This window comes from Mustela erminea, chromosome 4, assembly GCF_009829155.1.
Source record: "Mustela erminea isolate mMusErm1 chromosome 4, mMusErm1.Pri, whole genome shotgun sequence".
Classification (NCBI taxonomy): Eukaryota; Metazoa; Chordata; class Mammalia; order Carnivora; family Mustelidae; genus Mustela; species Mustela erminea.
Window position 1 is genome coordinate 17,084,916 of NC_045617.1, and position 19,958 is coordinate 17,104,873.

Genomic DNA, 19,958 nt, shown 5'->3' on the forward strand with positions numbered 1-19,958 from the left:
ACTATGGTTTATCATTATTAGGATTAAGATATTAGTAAGAGGTGGAATGTCTCCCAAAACATTGAGAATTTTTTGGTAAATCCATCCTCCCTTTCAGTCATTGTAAAAGGCCATGATGTGCTATGAATTAAGCGTAGTGACATTTCTTCAGGATATGTACCATTAGCACTAATTGAAGTTTGTTTTGTAATTAGCAAAATCTGAATTAAGCTGAATTAATGAAAAACAGTTTCCATCAATAGGAGATGATGTTCTAGAAAGCACTTGCCCACAAATTCTTGACAAAACAGCCCACACAGTAGTTCTGAATTTAATAGTCATATATGCAGAATTATATTGGATTCCTCGTAGACCCTTAACATAGATCTAAAGAAAACTGTAACTCTACCATCACCTACCCTGTGATCTTGGCTAGGATGCTTACCTTCTCTGGGCCTCAATTTTTCATGTCTAAAGATGGAGACAATAACAGTACCTCTTTCATGGCTGCTACAAAGAGTAAATGAAATAAAGATGAATTGTACCTAGCACATGGTAAGAGCTTAAGAAATGTTAGCTATTCAGCTGAACATTCCCAGACAGATTTCACAGCTCTAAAAGGCATCTGGTTTTGCACACAAATTTGAATGTACTGCACACATCCATTTTATAGAAGATACCTTGGTTTAGTAAATAAGAATATTTGTAAATACATAACCAGGGATGGGTATGTTGATCCACAAGATAGAGCAGCATCTGAAGCATAGGTAAAAAGAACCTTTTTTCAACTGAATTATAGTCACAAATTATAGTGAAAAATACTTTTTGGTAATAGAAGTTATACTGTTCATTAAGTAATTGGATGATCTACTACCTAAGATTTTTTTTTTTTAATTTATTTGAGAGAGAGACAGTGAGAGAGAGCATGAGTGAGGAGAAGGTCAGAGAGAGAAGCAGACTCCCCGTGGAGCTGGGAGCCCGATGCGGGACTCGATCCCGGGACTCCGGGATCATGACCTGAGCCGAAGGCAGTCGTCCAACCTACTGAGCCACCCAGGCATCCCTACTACCTAAGATTTTAATAGGAAAATGTTAATTTTGCCCAAATATACTTTCGCTAAGTAACAGGTATAACCCATAGCTCTCTCGTTGTTATCTAAAAGACTAACATGAAGTTGGTATTAAAAAAAAAAAGGTCTAAGGCTGCTAAGGACAAAATTTAAATATCAGTTTCTGCTACTTAACTTGAGATGAGTGTCTCTTGCAGCTCTAAAATCCAGTTTTTAGTGATGCTGAATGTGATTCTCAAATTTTTCATCTTACAAACACTGGTTGTTCTAAAATGTTATCTAGTATTCTCTTTCCAAATAATGTTTCACCCTTTACAGGTCATGTATTTTCATTCAAAAGAGAAGGTGCTAACAGGTAGTTTGTTTGTTTTTAAATTGGTAGTTTTTGAGAAGGGAAGGAATCTGTAAATGCCCATTTTTATTCCTGGCATGGAATGTATGTCACTAAGGAGCTGAACGAATTGATGTATCCACACAGAGAGGGGGTATGGACGAATGAGGAAATTTTGAAAATGAAGCACAGGCTTATATAAAAAGTTGCTCTGAAAGCGTTAACATTCAGATTCTGAGACATTTAAAGAAATCCCTTAAAATTCCCCTGAGTCCAGGCTCTTCTTCTTCTCTCTCTCTCCATCTCAGCCTCTGTCCGGGACCGCTCCCTTCACTCTATACCCCTGTCATGGTTACCATGAGAAAACACCGTTTTAGAAAATTCTGAGTCCGAAATTCTAAATTCATTGGACAGAACCACTGGACAGAACAGCAGCCACAGTTAAAAGCTTTTGTGCAAGCTGTTTTGGGAAGCAGTTGTTCATGCTGGGACCTCTTGCAAGAACTCAGAGTTATTTTAAGGTAGGACGTGAACTGAAAAGACCCAGACCCAAACCGGAATGTGCAAAAGGCCCCACCTCTGGGTGCCCACAAGTGTGAGGCAAAATGCCCACACTCAATAAATACTGAAATCTGGTGTCCTAAAGCTCTGAGTCCCCTTGTCCAACAAATATTTATGAAGTTCATGCTTTGTACCAGGCACTGCCTGCTCAGACTGGAGTTTTAATGATTAAATGACCCACAGTCCTGGAGTTACAGTCAGAAACGAGTACGAAGTATGATTAGAGAACATGGTTTGATGATCGAAACCTGGATTTCCTTCCACACCAGAATCTGTGAATTCCAGATTCTAAAAGAAACGGAAGCAAAACCCCTAAGAGGCTGTGTTTGCTGTCTGTGTCCCCCATGACACTAAGAGCGTCAGTAGCGGTTTGCAGCGTCTAACCTGGCAACTGGCGTGCAGTAGAGGCTCAAAGTCTGGCAAACATTTGAGAAGAATGGCGCTATAGACAGAATCAAGTATAACATCAGAGATATTTACTTCTTAGACATCATCATTCACATCTACTGAGCAAGCCCAGGCCCTGGTCTACCACTTCAAATGGCTCTTACGTCACCTCCCAAGTTTCCTAACCAATAAAAAAACCCAGAAAAAGGACAGGACTGTAGCATGCCTACCTTTCAGACTTACAGTCCGTCAGAAGTGCCAATTATTTTGACTGTCAGCTGATGAAAGATAACTGATAGAATTTTAGCTCCAAAAAGGTCATGGGGGAAGGGGGGAAACACCACTATTAATAGTCAATAGTGTACAAATTTTCTTTTCTTTTCTGTTTCCTACATTTTCTTTAAATGGTGATTATCCTTAAAATCTGAACACAAGGGGGCACCTGGGTGGCTCAGTTGGCTAAGCGTCTACCTTCTGCTCAGGTCATGATCCCAGGGTCCTGGCACTGAGTCCTGCATTGGGCTCCCTGCTTAGCGGGGAATCTGCTTCTCCTTCTCCCACTGCCTCTCTCTGCTACTCATGTTCTCCCTCACTTGCTCTTTCTCTCTTTCAAAAGTCTCTCTCTCAAATAAATAAAATCTTAAAAAAAAAAAAAATTTGAAAGCAAGTGAGCAGATGGTAGGGCTTTCACTGATGAGGAAACCAGGTACAAGGGGCCAGAGTAATGGATGGGCCAGAGATGGAGGCAAGAGAGTAGTTTCTTAGTCTCAGCTCACAGTTTGAGTGAGGTCTATCAGGCAGGTAACAAAGCTGTCTGCCTATGGAGAGTAGGGTCCAGCATTACTCAAACTGAAGACTGTGGAATGCATTTCAGTTGCTACTGTGAATTCAAGAGCTGCACCAGCAAGTCTTGTGGGCGGGGGTCCTGATGGTCTGGGCTGCCACGTGCAAATACCCTGCTTTGTACCTACAGGTACTTTGTACCGATAGTACTTGGTGACTGTGAAGTTGTTCAGAATATGATAAAGAGCAGGGGAATAAAAATATTCAAATAGAAAGTGTCTTCCCCAATTAAAATGGTCATTTTTGACACTTTAACTTTCTGTCTGATTTCTCTTTCCAGCTTAGCAGAGGCTTCACGTGAAAGCTAAACTTGTAAATAGAGTAGGAATGGGTCTGAATAGCCTCTTGGGTGGCCAAGAAGATCAGAGGTCAAGGAGCCACGAAGCTCCGTATTTTTAACTCAGCAGGTTACTGTGGAAAGATGGTGATGTCACTAAGTGCTTGTGGCACAGAACTATGAGTTCTTTAAGTAATGTCGCAATTTATGTGTAATAGAAAATAGAATATAAAGCCTTGTTCAAACTCCTTAAGTGACTCTCGGTTTTTCTTGACCTGGCCTGAAGCTTCAGGGGTTTCATAAACATCTGTTTTTATGCACGAATTTCTCCTTTTAAGCCTTTCAGCAGGTATCTAACCACTATGCCACATTAGACTGTTTTCACAAATAGATCATTTTTAGCTCTCTAACAGCACCTACGAATGTTCTTTTAAATTCTTTTCAAGAGGAATGAGGTACCATGAGGTGGTGGCGGATGCTGTGGGTCTCCCAGTGCCCCAGCAATACTTCCGGGCACTGTTCCATTTCCACTGCTAAAAGATTGAAGGATTAGGGAGACAGGAAAATCAGTATCCTCCTTGGGTGAGGAGATGAACATATTGGCTTAGTCGGTGGTGCTCTCTTCCAATGTGCTCTCTCATCAACAGCTCCTCACTTCAGTAATTTTACTCAAACATTAGGGAAGGAGACATTCATAACACAGGAGTCAGTTTCCTCATCTCAAGAATGAGATGATTGATTTAGATGACCTCTCCTGTTCCTTATAGCTCTGTGTCCATGAAAGAACAATAATATTCTGAATCAAAAGTATAGATCTTAGGGGCATCTGAGTGGCTCAGTGGGTTAAAGCCTCTGTCTTCGGCTCAGGTCATGATCCCAGGGTCCTGGAATCGAGCCCTACATGGGGCTCTCTGCTCAGCAGGGAGCCTGCTTCCCCCCTCTCTCTGCCTGCCTCTGCCTGCTTGTGATCTCTGTCTGTCAAATAAATAAATAAAATCTTTTTAAAAAAAGTATAGATCTTAAAAGAAAAAGAAAATTTTGCGTGTTAAAAAAAACCCATTCTAGGGGCACCTGGGTGGCTCAGTGGGTTAAGCCTCTGTCTTCGGCTCGGGTCATGATCTCAGGGTCCTGGGATCAAGCCCCACATCGGGCTCTCTGCTCAGCAGGGAGCCTGCTTCCCTCTCTCTCTGCCTGTCTCTCTGCCTAATTGTGATCTCTGGCTATCAAATAAATAAATAAATAAAATTTAAAAAAAAATTCCTAAGCAAAAAAGACAAATGACAAACTGGGAAGAACATGTGCAAACTCTATCACAGGAAAGAGGTTTCTATTCCTTTTTTTTTTTTTTAATATATTTATTTGTCAGAGAGAGAGAGAGCAGAAGTAGGGTGAGCAGCAGGCAGAGGAAGAAGCAGACTTCCTGCTGAACAAGGATCCTGATGAGAGGCTTGATCCCCGGAGCCCAGGATCATGACCTGCGCCAAAGACAGACAGTTAACGGACTGAGCCACCCAGATGTCCCAAGAGGTTTATATTCCTAAGACAGAGAACGCTTTCAGGAAAAGTGAGCCAGAAGTACAGTCTTAACTATACAAAAAGATGCTCGAGCCGGTGCTTCATAAGAAGAACCAAAATCACCATTAAACCAAGATTATAGTTTTCACCTGTAAAATGGGCAAAAATCTAAAAATGCAACAAAATCTAAACAAGATAGCCTGTTGGTGAGGCTGTAAGGAAACAGACACTCATATTTTGCCAGTGGAAATATGAAATGACACAAGACCTATGGAGGAGAGTGAAATGACATGTAACAAAATGACATATGCATTTACCATTTGACCCAGGATTTCCAGTTCTAAAAATCTCTCCTGAAGATATTCTGGCCAAAAAATACACATACACAAAGTAATCCACTACAGAAATCGTTGTAATGGCAAGAGAGAGGAAATAACCCATATATCCATCACAGGGAAACGTGTGTAAAACCGTGGTACGGTCATACAGTGGAGTACCATGTAGCTGGAAAAAGGAAATGTGGACCATATTCACATAATGCTATGCAATGATCTCCAAGACAAACTATTACATTAAAAAAGGTAGCATATAGTATGTACTTTATGATGTCATTTATCTAAGAAATCGGAAGGGCATATAAATGAATACCTATTTTAAAAAATAATAGAAGTATAAACCAAAAAAGATTTTAAAAAACACACAAAATATATTTAAATCCATGAGTTTATAATGACTCTCAAACACCTCACAGGGTAACCTCTGGAGGATGCTAGGAAAATAAGCTTATTAGGTTGCACATGGATAAAGGCATTTCTCCTGCTTTTTCTATGCACTCTGAGGTAACCAAATAGTTAATAAAGGAGTATTTACCTTTATGAAAGTATTCTAGCTAAAAAGAATAATAGAATTCAAATACTACCATTTGGGGGGTGCCTGGGTGGCTCAGTGTGTTAAGCCTCTGCTTATGGCTCAGGTCATGATCTCAGGGACCTGGGATTGAGCCCCGCATTGGGCTCTCTGCTCAGCAGGGAGCCTGCTTCCCCCCCTCTCTCTGCCTGCCTCTTTGCCAACTTGTGATCTCTGTCTGTTGAATAAATAAATAAATGAAAATCTTAAACAAACAAACAAATACCACCATTTTGTATTCTCCAATGAAATAATGAATCTAGGTAATGACCAATGCCTAGCAACACCACAAAAGACAACCAGCAATGAAGGGCCTTCTTGCTAAACAAGTATTTGTGTGTGCATCTCAAATCTGAAGGACATCAAACCTCTAGATCTAACTACCAATCTATAGGAAATATAAGGTATAGAAAAGTATTTTAAGTGACAACAAAATCCAAATTGTGGGATATTGATCAGAACAGATGACCCAGTTTTTCAACAAATAAACTGCAAAGGAAATAAAGAGACACAGAGAGAAAACAACATTATCAGGAACACGTAAGTTAGGGACTATTCATGAACTTAATTTGAACAAACAGTAAATCAATCAGTAAAAACATTTGACTCTGTATGTACATATATGTATACATATGTGCCTGCACTGTACACATGTGGGTATATCTTTCTATATATTTACATGTACATATGTATGCACTTACATACCTATGCATACATGCATGTGTACATACATTAAGATAACTGGGAAAATTTGAACATGGGCTAAAGGATTTGATACTAGTAAGAAACGGTTCATTTTTTAGGTATGAAGATTTTGTTTTAGAGAAAAATGACTCATTTTCTGGAGAAGTATACTGAATATTCATAGGTAAATTGGGACAATATGTATTTGTCCATAATTTTTTAAAAGATTTTATTTATTTGAGAGCGAGAGAGAATGAAAGAGAGAACATGAGCGGGGAAGGGAGGGAGGATTAAGGGAAAAGGAGAAGCAGACTCCCTGCTGAGCAGGGACTTGGACATGGGCTGGATCCTAGGACCCCCCAGGATCATGACTTGAGCCAAAGGCAGACACTTTTGACTGAGCCACCCAGGCTCTCCTATTTGTCCACCATTTTGAGGTATGGTGAATGGAAGGACTGAGTGTCAGGGAGTTAAGATTAGTTTGAATTGGCCCAGGAATACCTAAGCATTCACTGTAACTAATCTCTACTTCTACAGAAAACTAAAATTTTCCACAATAAAGTTAGAAAGTATAGACACAAAATGACAAAAAACTATGCAGCTAATATTAAGAAACTGGTAATGGAACAATGCCATCAGACCAAGATACTCCAACTTCAGAGTCCACTGTAATCACCTGAAGAGCTTTTTCACAATGCAATTTCAGAACTACCACTGTATCACCGGACCTTGAAGATTGAAGGAAATGTGTCATGCCTCCCAGGACTGCAGGACTGGGGAAAAATGATTGCAGACCACTGTTCAAACCCAGGAAGGGTGGGGGTTGCACATTATTCACCCACTTTTTATCTCTATGCCGGACACTAAAAAAATATTCGGTGAATTAATCACTGATCCTGGCTAGTGAAAATGAACAGGTAAGCTTAGAACAGCTAAATGCTAGATGTGCAAAAAACATTTATATTTGATATTATAAAAATGCACTTAGGTTACTGAGTTGAGAGAGCATGGCTTTCTGTTTTAAGTGGAATGGGTTTTCATCCAAAAGCCACAGACTAGTCACTTCAAACTGCTACAAGTAAACTCCTAGAATAAAAATAGTTTTAAATACACAATTGGGTGGGGTGTGGCTAGCAAATATTCTGATTCTACAATCTGTTTTGGACGAGACAGTGCTTCTTATGTGACTAACAAAGCAAACAGCAGTCAGATTCCCTGTGCTGAAATAAGTATACTATTTGCAAAAAGGGTTGAATGGCCAAGCCTTATCCAATAAAGACACCACATTTTCCAAAGTTAAACGGGGTATATAGATTGACAAATAGCCACATGTATTTACATATCCCCAAAAGAAGGCATCTGAGCATCTGGTATGGACTTTGTCTCTAGTAAGTCCTAAATGGAGCCAAGCCCACTGTCTCACCATGGGGAACAGCAAAATACCTCCAACACAGAATGCTCTAATTTTAAAGCTGGGAGGAGCTTGGAAGCCTAGCCCAAACTTTTCATTGTGTAACAGACACCTAGAGAATTTGAGGTGAGAAGCTCTGGAAATAGCTGGAGTATCCACAGACAAATAAACGGTCTACACAGGTGCACAGTGTAAAGACCTGAGAATTAATCTGTACTTTCACATGAACGTAATCTAACAGGGTAACAGTCTCAATTATAAATAAGTGTGTGTGTATGTGTGTATCCACATATACTTACAAAAATACTAGAATATGTACTTGTAATAATTCATTTTAAAACAAATTTGAAACAAAAAAACCCCGAAGTCTACAGGCTAGCCTTCAAGGGCATCCATGTAACCTCACCTACTTTTTCAAAAACTTATCCAAATGAACCGTAAGTAGACGGAAGGCAGCCATTTCTCTTACTAATCCTTTGCGGTATCTTATAGGCAAGGCAGAGCATATATAATAATTACAAAAGCAGAGCATATATAATAATTACAAAAATCACTTTTTCAAGGGATGAAAAATGATTAGAATATAAATTTTCGAATTATCCTGTTCATGTGAGCTGATACAAAAATCACATTTCATATCTATCAATGAATATTACATAGAGACATATAGGATGGTAAAGATTTTTAAACACGGCAACCAATGGTAGGTTTAAAAGGGAGAGTTAGGAGAAAGGCAGTCAGTGAGGTGAGCTATCCATTTATATTTCTATAAAGGCTTAATCTAACAAAATACAGAAAATTATATTCAGGACAGGAAAAAGGGACAAGAAAAAAAACAAACCTTTATTTCATCCAAGTTAGTGGCCAAACACTAACTTACATCAGTTATCAATCAGTCCTGAAACCATTCTACTTTAATTCTGCAGAGGTTTTAAAAAGGTTGTATCTATGCCTGTTACGGAATTTTCCTTCTCACCTACTTTACCTGTACAGTTGATTTCACTAGCTCCAAAAATAATGAAATTAAATAAGATACAAAATTTAGTCTCCCAACTTCCTGTTTGTATTAGATATTTTTTAGGATCCTGAAAACTGACTTTTAAGAGTCTCCTAATATTGTTAAAAATTCTAAGCACTGAAAATGACAATTGAAAAGGTTTACTTTCATCTTTGGGGGAAAAATGTTTCTCATTGGGCTGAATCAAGATTCCTGAAGGAAACTGTAAGGTAAACCACTGATACTTTTTTTAAAAGCTGAAAGCAAAGTTCGAGGAATTTTTTTCTTCTGAAATGAACACAACCATCTTATTCAATAGACACAATATGATATCATCAGTTAAGGCTTTTGCCATCTATAATCTATACTACAACTCTAAAGTAAAATCCAAAATTAAGCAGTAACACCTAAAGCTATTTACTGAACATACTGTTGTATCGTAAATAAAGAGTCCAAATCCTTTATGGTAATTATATTCCTAACCCTATTATCAAATTCATGGATATCTTGCCTCTGTCTGAAAACTAAAATATTTAATATATAAAAATTAAAGTAGATATTAACATATTAAAAATTTATCTTACTAACTTCTGAGAACTTACACTAAAATCTCAAGACATAAAACAACATACCTACATTTTAATTGTTTTCTAAGAATTGGAGTTAGCTATTTGCATAAAAATTTAGGAACATTAATGGAAACATTGAGGGCCTTATGTCATATTTGAAGAACTTAGAGGATGGTTTAAATCCACACCCCTCCCTCTGCAAAAAGACTTCCTCTCCTACTTTAATATACTACCAAATATTTTCAACCAAATAACATAAGAATGTGCTTTCAGAAACACAAAGGGGGTATTATCATCCCATTATGAACCAACCTAAACATCTGAGTAATAACTTCTAAAATAAAACTCAGAAAAAGGTGCTGCATGGTTAAAACTATTAATATATATTGAAGACAAAGAGTTTATTTTTCAATAAGAAAATAAGAGAGCCCAACCTGATCTTGTATGCTTGCCCAATAGAACTTTCCACTATAATTAGTACTCTCCACCTCTCAGGGGAGGAGCTTAAACTCAGGGGAACCTCAAGAAGTAAGGGAGAAACAGTATAAATATGGCAGGTCAGCTCCGGAGAAGGTACCTTCTGCACTGCTCACCTGGCCACAGGAGGGCTCAGAAAGCTGCCAAGAAACCATCTCCAGGAATTCCTGGCACCCAGGTAAGTCTATGACTTGATGTTCTGGTGGACTTCCATGGTAGCTTGTTTGGAAACGGGCCTCAATAAATCAACTCTTTATTTTTTTGTCATTTAAAAAAAGTGACCTTCCACTAAAGTGTACTCAGAAAGTTCAATCCATATTAGTCTCTATAAGAAAATAGTTCTAATAAAACCATATTCGTAAAATTATGTCCTACTTAGTTTATTTTGAAACTGCTGGATATTTCAACCTATGTTAAAGATCTTAAATTATTAATACAGGTATCTAATTATAGTTTCTGTATTTCTTCTTCAAAAGTCACTTTAGTTTTACTGGATTACTTGAATGTGGTTTCCACTAAAAACTAAGTCATATATTCATCTAACTAAAAATTTCTAATTCTGGTTTATGGAATATATTAAAAACAGAAAGGATAAGGTAAAAAAGGTAGTTAACGAAATAAAGAATTCACGTGTTCAACTACAGACAAATAAAACAGGTCAATAACAAGAAATGATTCTTTTCTGTTTTTCAGACGCCATCTGAGAACATGCTACCACAAACAGCCCTTTTGCTGCTAATGTTCTTGAACCTGGTTCATGGAGGATTTTATTCTGAGCGATTCCAAACACCTACAGGCATAAAAGGCCCACCACCCAACACCAAGACCCAGTTCTTCATTCCCTATGCCATAAAGAGTAAAGGTAAACTTTATATATTTTGCAGCATTAACTAACTGGTTACTGCTTTCTACAATCTTAATGATCTCTTTAACAAAATGCTTTAAACTCTACTTGGTGTTAAATTATCTTCAAACTCCTGAGTTTGTCCAAAATAATAAAGCAAAATGATTTATGGAAAAAGCAAGACTATTCAAGTACATTAATATCCTTTCCACAGTGAGTAGAGTAGAAAGATGTACCTGAAGAAAATTAAGAACTTTTATGTTTAAAGCTTTTCCTACCATTGATGCTTCTGCACAAATAACCAACCATGAGGGAGAAATATGGATCCAAAACAAATTAATTAAGTTTAAAATCTTAATGAGAAATAACTGCCAATTATACCGAGAGGAACAGGTTTAGGTATCTAAATACTTTTTTTTTTTTTTAAATCTATTTATTTATTTGACAGAGAGAGAGAGATCACAAGTAGGCAGAGCAGTAGGCAAGGGCGGGGGGAGAAGGCTCCCCGCTGAGCAGAGAGCCTGATGTGGGGCTTGACCCCAGGACCCTGAGACCATGACCTGAGCCGAAGGCAGAGGCTTAACCCACCGAGCCACCCAGGCACCCCCCATTTATACATTTTTGTATGGATTAGCTGTCAAATACACAGACTTAATTATCGTGTACTAACTGTGGGGCCTCAAGTAAGTTACTCACCCTCTCTGTGACTTAGTTTCCTCACTCATAAAAAAAGCAGCAGCAGCGATCTCAAAGGGCTGTTAGGAATTTTAAGTGAGTTACTACCTGTAAAGTATGCAAGTATTAGCTGTGTTACTCGTACGTCTCGACTTCCTCACACTGTGGTAGTACGGAGGGCTAGCCTTAGATAGGTTTTAGCTTTGTTCTTGAATCTTTCCCCAGCCGTTCAGCTTTCTCAGATATTGTGAAGAGAACTGAGAAAATGTATACGCACACTCCTAACAGATCCTCAAGGAAGGGCAGTTATTAGGGTTTCTCATTCACTAATTCCACTGAATGACATCAGGCACATACTACCTGAAAAACATCTACTGAATCTAACTGCATAATCTGAACTGATTTTAAGATTCAAGTTTCCTTTCCTTAGTATTTTTTCATTATAGTTACATATTTTACCTTGCAAATAACGCTAAGGATATTTGCCATAAACTTTAAAAATAGTGCTTTTGGAGACAACCATGTTCAAGAAAGTAAACATACAGGATTGTCTTCTTAAAAAGAAAGATGAAATTTAAAACATTTCATGAAAGGTAGCTTAATGTTTAAAAATAAATGCAGAGGTATGTCACAAAAACTCCCGAATGTCTCAAAATACAAATAAAATATGAGAAAGAGAAAAGTTACAAAAGAAACCTGCTACTTTCCTTGAAGCAATGAATGGCAATTCATGTGAAATGCTACGACAGACATCACTGGGTATATCTCTATATTCACAAATTCAGACTCTTCGTAGTTTACCAAGATCATATGAAACCACCTTGAGTTAAAAATCAAATGTACCCCTTGTAGACGGTTAAAAATGTTTCTGTTTTCCCATCTTACTGTACTGCATTATCTTGGCTACTTCTGCAAAATAAATGAAAATATGTATCTTACTAACAAATGAAAAGCTTAGAAGCTGCATTTCAACTGCTAAATTCATACAGTCTCTACTTGATGATACAAGGTGGAAACTCAAGTACATCATCATTCACTGGCAGGCACTAATGTACTAAAAGAGAAAGTCTACAATGTATACACATATAGCATTAGGTTATTAACAGAAATACAAAGAGTGCCTGTGTAATTCCTGGGCCCATTTGTTCAACACAGGTTCAAAGAGGGCTCAGCCAAAACACACCAAATTATGCTGCAAAGGAATGCAGAGCTGGTGGCTCCATGGGTGCCATATTCTAACACGATCGACCACTATTTTAATTTCTGGGCATTTCAGAAACTTCTTTGCTAGGTAATCATTTTTCCTTGAGGATGATACCACCCTAATCTTTCATCCCCTCTCCCCCCCCATTGGCAAGCAACAAACAGGGGCTATCCCTTAAAGACACAATAGAATTCATTTTTTCTTGCATCAAGAGGTGGAGGACCTTTGAGGGCAACATTTCAAGTGACTGAGATCACCCTATCCTCAGACTTCCAGCCTCAAATGGTGGTTTATGGAGTTGTTTTCATTTTTTAAAAATTTCATTTGTTTTTGAAAAAGAGAGAGTGTAAGGTGGGGGGTGGAGGAGGTGGAAAGAATTCTACGTGGACTCCAAGCTGAGCACAGAGCTCGATCTCATGACCCTGAGGTCATGACCTGAGCCAAGACCAGGAGTTGGATGCTTAACCGACTGAGCCACCCAGGCAACCCACTATGTAGTCATTTTCAGTAAGACTGTTTTTCCTCCCTATTTTAACAGTTAAACAGATTTCCAACCAGACTAAATGATTTTTAGTATGGATAAGATCTTTAGGAGATTCAGAATAAGATTCTGAAGTAAACCCCATAGTTTGCATTTGAAAAAAAAAAGTGCTATTTTATTTTCTATTTATTCATCTATTCTATTTGTAATGTACTACACCTCTTTATACTTATAGACATTTAAGGTATGTACACTAGAAAGTCAATCAATGATATACATATATTTACATATGTGTGTGTGTGTGTATATTTATAGAGAGAGATATTTTCCACGAATTAACTTTCTCAGAGTCTTCTTCCTGATGTCATTTTCTGAAAACCCATGAGTGAATAAAGTTCCATACATTTAAATATTTACAAAATGAAATGTAATAACTCTAATTAGTACAAAGTATAAATACCCAAGTCTAAAATAATTTTCCTATTTTAGCTTACCTATTTTAATGATTCTGCTGTATATTTCATTTGTCACCAAATTTATTTCAAATATGAGTACCCAAGAGAATAATATTAGCAACTACTATTGGCTGACTACTTCTTACATGCCAGTTAATATGAAAGATGTTTTAAAGTATTATAATGTACCAACAATTGACAGTTAATATGAACCATACCCATAAGCATATGTTTTCAAAGGCAATTTATAATTCTTTTTTGGTTTTTTAAATTTGTAATTCATTTAATATTAGTTCCAATTTAGTCTTCACTCTGATTTCTAAAGCCATTAAAGATTTAGATAAAGTTTAAGTATATTAATTAATCACTTTTGTACAAAAAACATGTGGCTCAAAAGTCACAGCCATAAGTCATTCTCGGGGTTTTGACCAAACCATTCATTAACTATGCCATTTGCTAAATCTACCATAACTACGAACCATTTTCCAACAGTAAAAGAATTTAAATAGTATAGGCAGGCATTCCAGCTGTCTTCTTGAAGACTTATTAAACACAAAATGATTTTAATATAAGTTCTGCAAATAGACATTGCAATCATATGTAATTATTGCCATTTTTGCTAGCAGTTAAAGAATTTCTCTGAGAAAGAAAAGACTATTTCATAATAGATGCATACAATAATTGCTGCCTAAAGATCCTCTGATATGAGAGTATTTTCCCAGTTATATATCCTAATACCAGAATGCTCTGTTAATGCCCACCTCTGAACGACTAAAACCAAAACACTGGACACCTCTTATCCCAGGGACACTTGTTTTACTCCCTTCATAACTGAAGCTCTTGTAAGATGCGTCCTGTGCTCCGCATACTTGTGGTCCAAGAGCCCTTTTCCCATCACAGGCAGTGAATGAGCCTTTTCTGAACTGAATTCATAGTATCAGTAGAAGTACCTGGTTCAAATGGTCCCATACCTCTATGAAATCAATAATAACTATGTGCATTAACCAAAGAAAACTTTAGATAAGCATTTTAATGCTATTTTATATACCTACTATTTTATATACACTGCCCACTGGATCCAGTTCTCTTTGCTGCTGTGTTAAGTCAATGAAAAGAGGGTATAGGAGCTCACGGTATGTGCCGAGGGTGAAAAAAATCAACCTACATCTGAACTGTGTTCGGTAGGCCAGGGCAGATTTTCTCACCAGATATCTTACAGGACAGCTTTTGTGAGAGAAAACTGTCATAGTTCTTAAATACTTTCCCATTTATTCTGCATTTGTCTTTTTCTTCCTTTCTATCAAATACCTTTTTTCCCCTTTCCTCTCGAGGTAGATGACTTTCCCAAAATAAATGGGGTAAATACCTCCACTGCACTCTTATTCTAGATGAATTCTTCAACCCCAGTTTATTTTCCTGGATAATGAGGGTGTACTGAAAGTATTAGGGGAGCCATGGTCTTATGAAACCATCCTCTCTGGCACTGTTTTTACATACAATAGAAAATGTATGATCCGAAACCACTTAAGACTAGTCTGCCAAAATGGACTGACCGACAGCGTGAGGTCATCACTAACCATCTCTCTCTCTGGGCATGTGTATCGGGCGTGTTTCTTAGGTGTATCTGTAAGAGGAGAGCAAGGTATTCCTGGCCCACCAGGCCCCGCTGGACCTCGAGGGCACCCAGGCCCATCTGGACCGCCAGGAAAACCAGGTCACGGAAGTCCCGGACCCCAAGGAGAGCCAGGGCTGCCCGGACCACCGGGACCATCGGCCACTGGGAAGCCGGGTTTGCCAGGACTCCCAGGAAAACCAGGGGAGAAAGGACCATCTGGACCAAAAGGAGATATGGGACCGGCTGGTTTACCAGGACCACGGGGCCCACCAGGGCCACCCGGAATCCCCGGCCCAGCTGGAATGACTGTGAGGGGAAAACCCGGACAACAAGGACGTGCAGGAGCCCCGGGACCCAGGGGCTTTCCTGGAGAAAAGGGTGCACCGGGAGCACCTGGTGTGCTTGGACAGAAAGGGGAAGCAGGATACGGTGCTCCTGGACGCCCCGGTGAGAGGGGTCTTCCAGGCCCTCAGGGTCCCATGGGACCACCTGGCCTTCCTGGAGTGGGAAAAAGAGGTGAAAATGGGTCTCCAGGACAACCAGGTGCTAAAGGCGATCGGGGTTTTCCAGGAGAGAGGGGACCGGCGGGCCCACCCGGCCCCCAAGGTCCTCCTGGGGAACGAGGACCCGAAGGCACTGGAAAGCCAGGAGCTACCGGAGCCCCAGGCCAGCCAGGGGTTCCTGGGACAAAAGGTCACCCTGGGGCTCCAGGACTAGCTGGGCCTCCAGGGGCTCGTGGCTTCGGGAAACCAGGGTTGCCAGGCCTGAAGGGACAAAGGGGTCCTATTGGCCTTCCAGGAAGTCCAGGTGCTAAAGGGGAACAAGGCCCAGCAGGTCATCCCGGGGAACCAGGTGTGACTGGACCCCCTGGAAATACGGGACCCCAAGGACCAAAAGGCATGCCAGGCAACCAAGGGATTCCCGGCCCTAAAGGTGAGATGGGGCCAGTGGGGCCTGTAGGACACCCTGGGACTAAGGGAGAAAGGGGTTCCTCTGGGTTAGATGGAAAACCAGGGTACCCAGGAGAACCAGGCAGCAGTGGTCCTAAGGGAAACCAAGGGTTACCAGGCCCAAAAGGGGACTCTGGAGTTCGGGGACCTCCTGGTCTCCCAGGCCCTGTGGGCCCAGCAGGAGCTAAGGGAATGCCTGGACACAATGGTGAGACTGGGCCAAGAGGGGCCCCTGGAATACCAGGAACCAGAGGCCCCATTGGGCCACCGGGCATTCCAGGATTCCCCGGATCTAAAGGGGATCCGGGAACTCCAGGTCCTCCTGGGCCAGCGGGCGTAGCAACTAAGGGGCTCAATGGTCCCACTGGGCCACCAGGGCCTCCAGGTCCGAGAGGCCACACTGGAGAGCCTGGCCCCCCAGGCCCCCCAGGCCCCCCAGGCCAAGCAGCCCCACCTGAGGGCTTCATAAAGGCGGGCCAAAGGCCTTTTGTTAGTGCCAGCCAGGGAGTGACGGGAATGCCGATGTCCGCTTTCACTGTTATTCTCTCCAAAGCTTACCCAGCTGTAGGTATTCCTATCCCATTCGATAAGATTTTGTACAACAGGCAGCAGCATTACGACCCCAGAACCGGCATCTTTACCTGCAGCGTACCAGGCACGTACTACTTCTCCTACCACGTGCATGTGAAAGGGACCCATGTGTGGGTGGGCCTGTATAAGAACGGCGCCCCTGTGATGTACACCTACGACGAGTACACCAAAGGCTACCTAGATCAGGCTTCGGGGAGCGCCGTACTCGATCTCGCGGAGAACGACCAGGTGTGGCTGCAGCTGCCCAACGCTGGCTCGAGCGGGCTGTACTCCTCGGAGTACGTCCACTCCTCTTTCTCGGGGTTCTTGGTGGCCCCGGTGTGAGCGTGCACCTGCCGAGCTCATGTAACTCGGCCTGAGAAGGTGTTCCCCAACTCCACCGTGCCCCACAGAAAGCATATGGAGGTAGGCCAAAAAAAAAAAAAAAAAAGGGATGAATTTTGATTTTCCAAATACAGATTTGAGCTTTCAGACCAACCAATTCTACCCCCCACCCCGAGAAAGTGCGCTGCAGTGGTAAACAACAGGGGAAAGCCCTCCTGAATTTCTAGTAAGCGGTCCCAAGGCTCTTTAAAGTGTTCTGTGAACTCCTTCAGAACTTAAAAATTTCACCCTGAAAGTCCTACTAACCTAAAAAATTTAAATGATCACAAAGAAACCCTGAAATGTGACACTAAATTATGTTAAATTTGATTTTGGAAATTCAGCATTTTTTTTTTTAATCAGCCGATTAACAGGAGAACTTCTAGGAAACATTCAGAGGGTATCATGTCTTTATAGAACTCAAATACTTGAATATTCAAATTTAAAAGGCACTATATACTCTAAGATCTTTCTGATAGTGCATTACTTGAAGGCTTACATGGCCCCTTCATCAAGATTTATTCAAATGTACAGGTGCACACAGACTTCTTACAACTCTAATAAAAAGCCAAAAGATGATGTTAAAATAAATCTGAAATGCAAGGTGCTTTAGCCATGAATCTTTTCAGATTTTTCTGTGACTCCAGAAAAGCTTTCTATATACCCGGCACAACTTGGAAATGGGTGTCTAACCTAGTTTATTTATTTAATACAAGTGTGATTAATTTGATTTAATTCCATGTTGAGTCTTAACAGATTATGGTTTTGTGGGTTTACAGAACATCGCCATAAGGACCTTGAGCCTCCCACTTTAGTGAAATTATTGCTAATGTCAAGGGTTTCAAAATCTGGCTAGAAATGAAAAGATGTGATTTATTTATGCTCTGTACTGTATTTTTATACTGCTGCTTAAAACTTCTAAGCTGTGCCTCACTTATTAAAGCATGACATGTTTTACCTACTCCTTATTTACAATGCAATAAAATAACATCAACAGATTTTTATGCTGAATTTTTTTGAGAGCAGCAATTTGCTATTCTCAACTATTTTAAGGCTTTTCACTTTACAAAGTTCATAAATATAAAACAATAAAGTGGTGGGTGGCCATTACAGTTGTCATGGATACTCCCCTGTACTGGGGTGGGGATTCGCACACACCCCTCAGCACTCCACGTGGCTACAAAAAGACACCCAGAGGACCACATGGGACCTACCAGCCAGGGCTGTGTGCCGGTGACCAGGCACAGAAAAGTGAGATAATCTTGCCAAGCAGTGATTTCTTCAGGAAAGGAAAGAAGCAGGTGGCAGAGAAATATGCAATTTGAAAAAATATTTGGCAGTTGCTATTTATTGCCTTGACATGTTTTTAGTCACAATATTTAGGATTATTTTGATTACTTAAATTACCATTAAAAGGAAGGCAGGCAATTTATGTCAATCAAAGGCAACCTTTTTCTAAGCTGAGAAACACTGTTCTTGAGCATCTAACAGTCCACCGGGTGACTCAGGGCAGCCTGGTTCGAGTCCCCAAGGTAACCTATGACAAAGCATCCCTGTATGCCTTAGAGATCTTCCGCATAACCTTACCTGAGATGCAGCTGTGAGACCCGATGTGCAGCCTGGCCACGACTCTGCCCCATTCTGAGTCAACCAGTCCTGTTTTCCAGCAATGAGAATGGAATTCTCACTCTCCCTACCTGTCTATAGCTACTACGCCCAGGGTTCTAGGGAGTAATCCTCATCACCGAGCCAGGAAACAGCACAGCTGGAACTCCATTCTGGGGAACCCACGAAACGCCCCTTCTGGCAGGTCAGGGAGAGAGAGCAGAGCTCAGAGGACAGGCAATTGTAGCCATGGAGCAGACATGAATAAAGTACCTCTTAAAATATAAGCAGTAACAACTTCATTTTAGATAAAATGAAGTCCTGATTGAGGAACATGACAAAATAGGTAACTTCAAACAAATTCACAAGCCGCACAGCATTTAGCAAACATCGATTAGAAAGTCTCCCATCACATTACTCACCCTTAAAAGCTGACATTTTATAATTGTGTTGTATACCAGCAACTATATCCTTCCAAAAATCAAATGTTTTTTGACCATTGTTCCGCTGGAAAAAAAAAAATCCCAAATGTTAACACATGTAATAACACATGTAATAATTTTTTAAGCACAGAAGAAAAAAAAGCAAGCAATTAAAATATTGCTATAATCTAAAAATGGGACTCATATTTTAGAAAAGATAACAGATGAAAAAACTCATTCTAGGAATGGGATTTTAAGAAGAAAGATCTTCCAAGAAAATCACTGCTACAGATATATATATACACATGCATATAACTAAATATTAATATAGCTCGTATAGCCCAAATAAAATAGAAATTTCTACTCAGTGTGAAGTCTAAAAATTATATATTTTAAACACAGGAGTAAATTTACAGTGTTATAGCTTTCTGTCCCGTGGCATCGATGGGGCTGAGAAGCCCCAAGTCCTAAAGTCCTAAAAGCTGGTTACTTTAGAATTCAGTGCACATTTTCCTGACTTTAATAAAAAAGAGTAGAAAATCTCTACAGGAGAGATGAAGGAGGTTCCAAATCCAAAACATAAACCACTTTTATTTAGATTTTTTTTTAAACCAGGAAGCAAATAAACATTACATTGAAATACATAATCCCACAAGGCCTTGCTGTCTTGGAACCATTATTAACCAGTGTTCTTCTACCTAAACAAAAACAAACTACTAGACATTTGTACCTAATTAAACTCGGGA

General features: G+C 39.9%; 2 protein-coding genes across 2 annotated transcripts in view; one reads left to right on the top strand and one right to left on the bottom strand.

The window, feature by feature from the left end:
- The window catches only part of NT5DC1 (5'-nucleotidase domain containing 1), a 140,368-nt gene that overhangs the window by 104,986 nt on the left and 15,424 nt on the right, over nucleotides 1–19,958 (bottom strand). Inside the window, exon 6 of the mRNA XM_032338777.1 lies at nucleotides 19,213–19,297. Within this exon, the coding sequence (XP_032194668.1) occupies nucleotides 19,213–19,297 (85 nt within the window). The remainder of the gene's footprint in view (nucleotides 1–19,212; nucleotides 19,298–19,958) is intronic.
- COL10A1 (collagen type X alpha 1 chain) lies at nucleotides 10,096–18,184 on the top strand. The gene is made up of 3 exons (XM_032338774.1): nucleotides 10,096–10,185; nucleotides 10,701–10,869; nucleotides 15,285–18,184. The coding sequence occupies exons 2-3, from the start codon at nucleotides 10,716–10,718 to the stop codon at nucleotides 17,144–17,146; spliced, it is 2,016 nt and encodes a 671-aa protein (XP_032194665.1). The 5' UTR covers nucleotides 10,096–10,185; nucleotides 10,701–10,715; the 3' UTR covers nucleotides 17,147–18,184.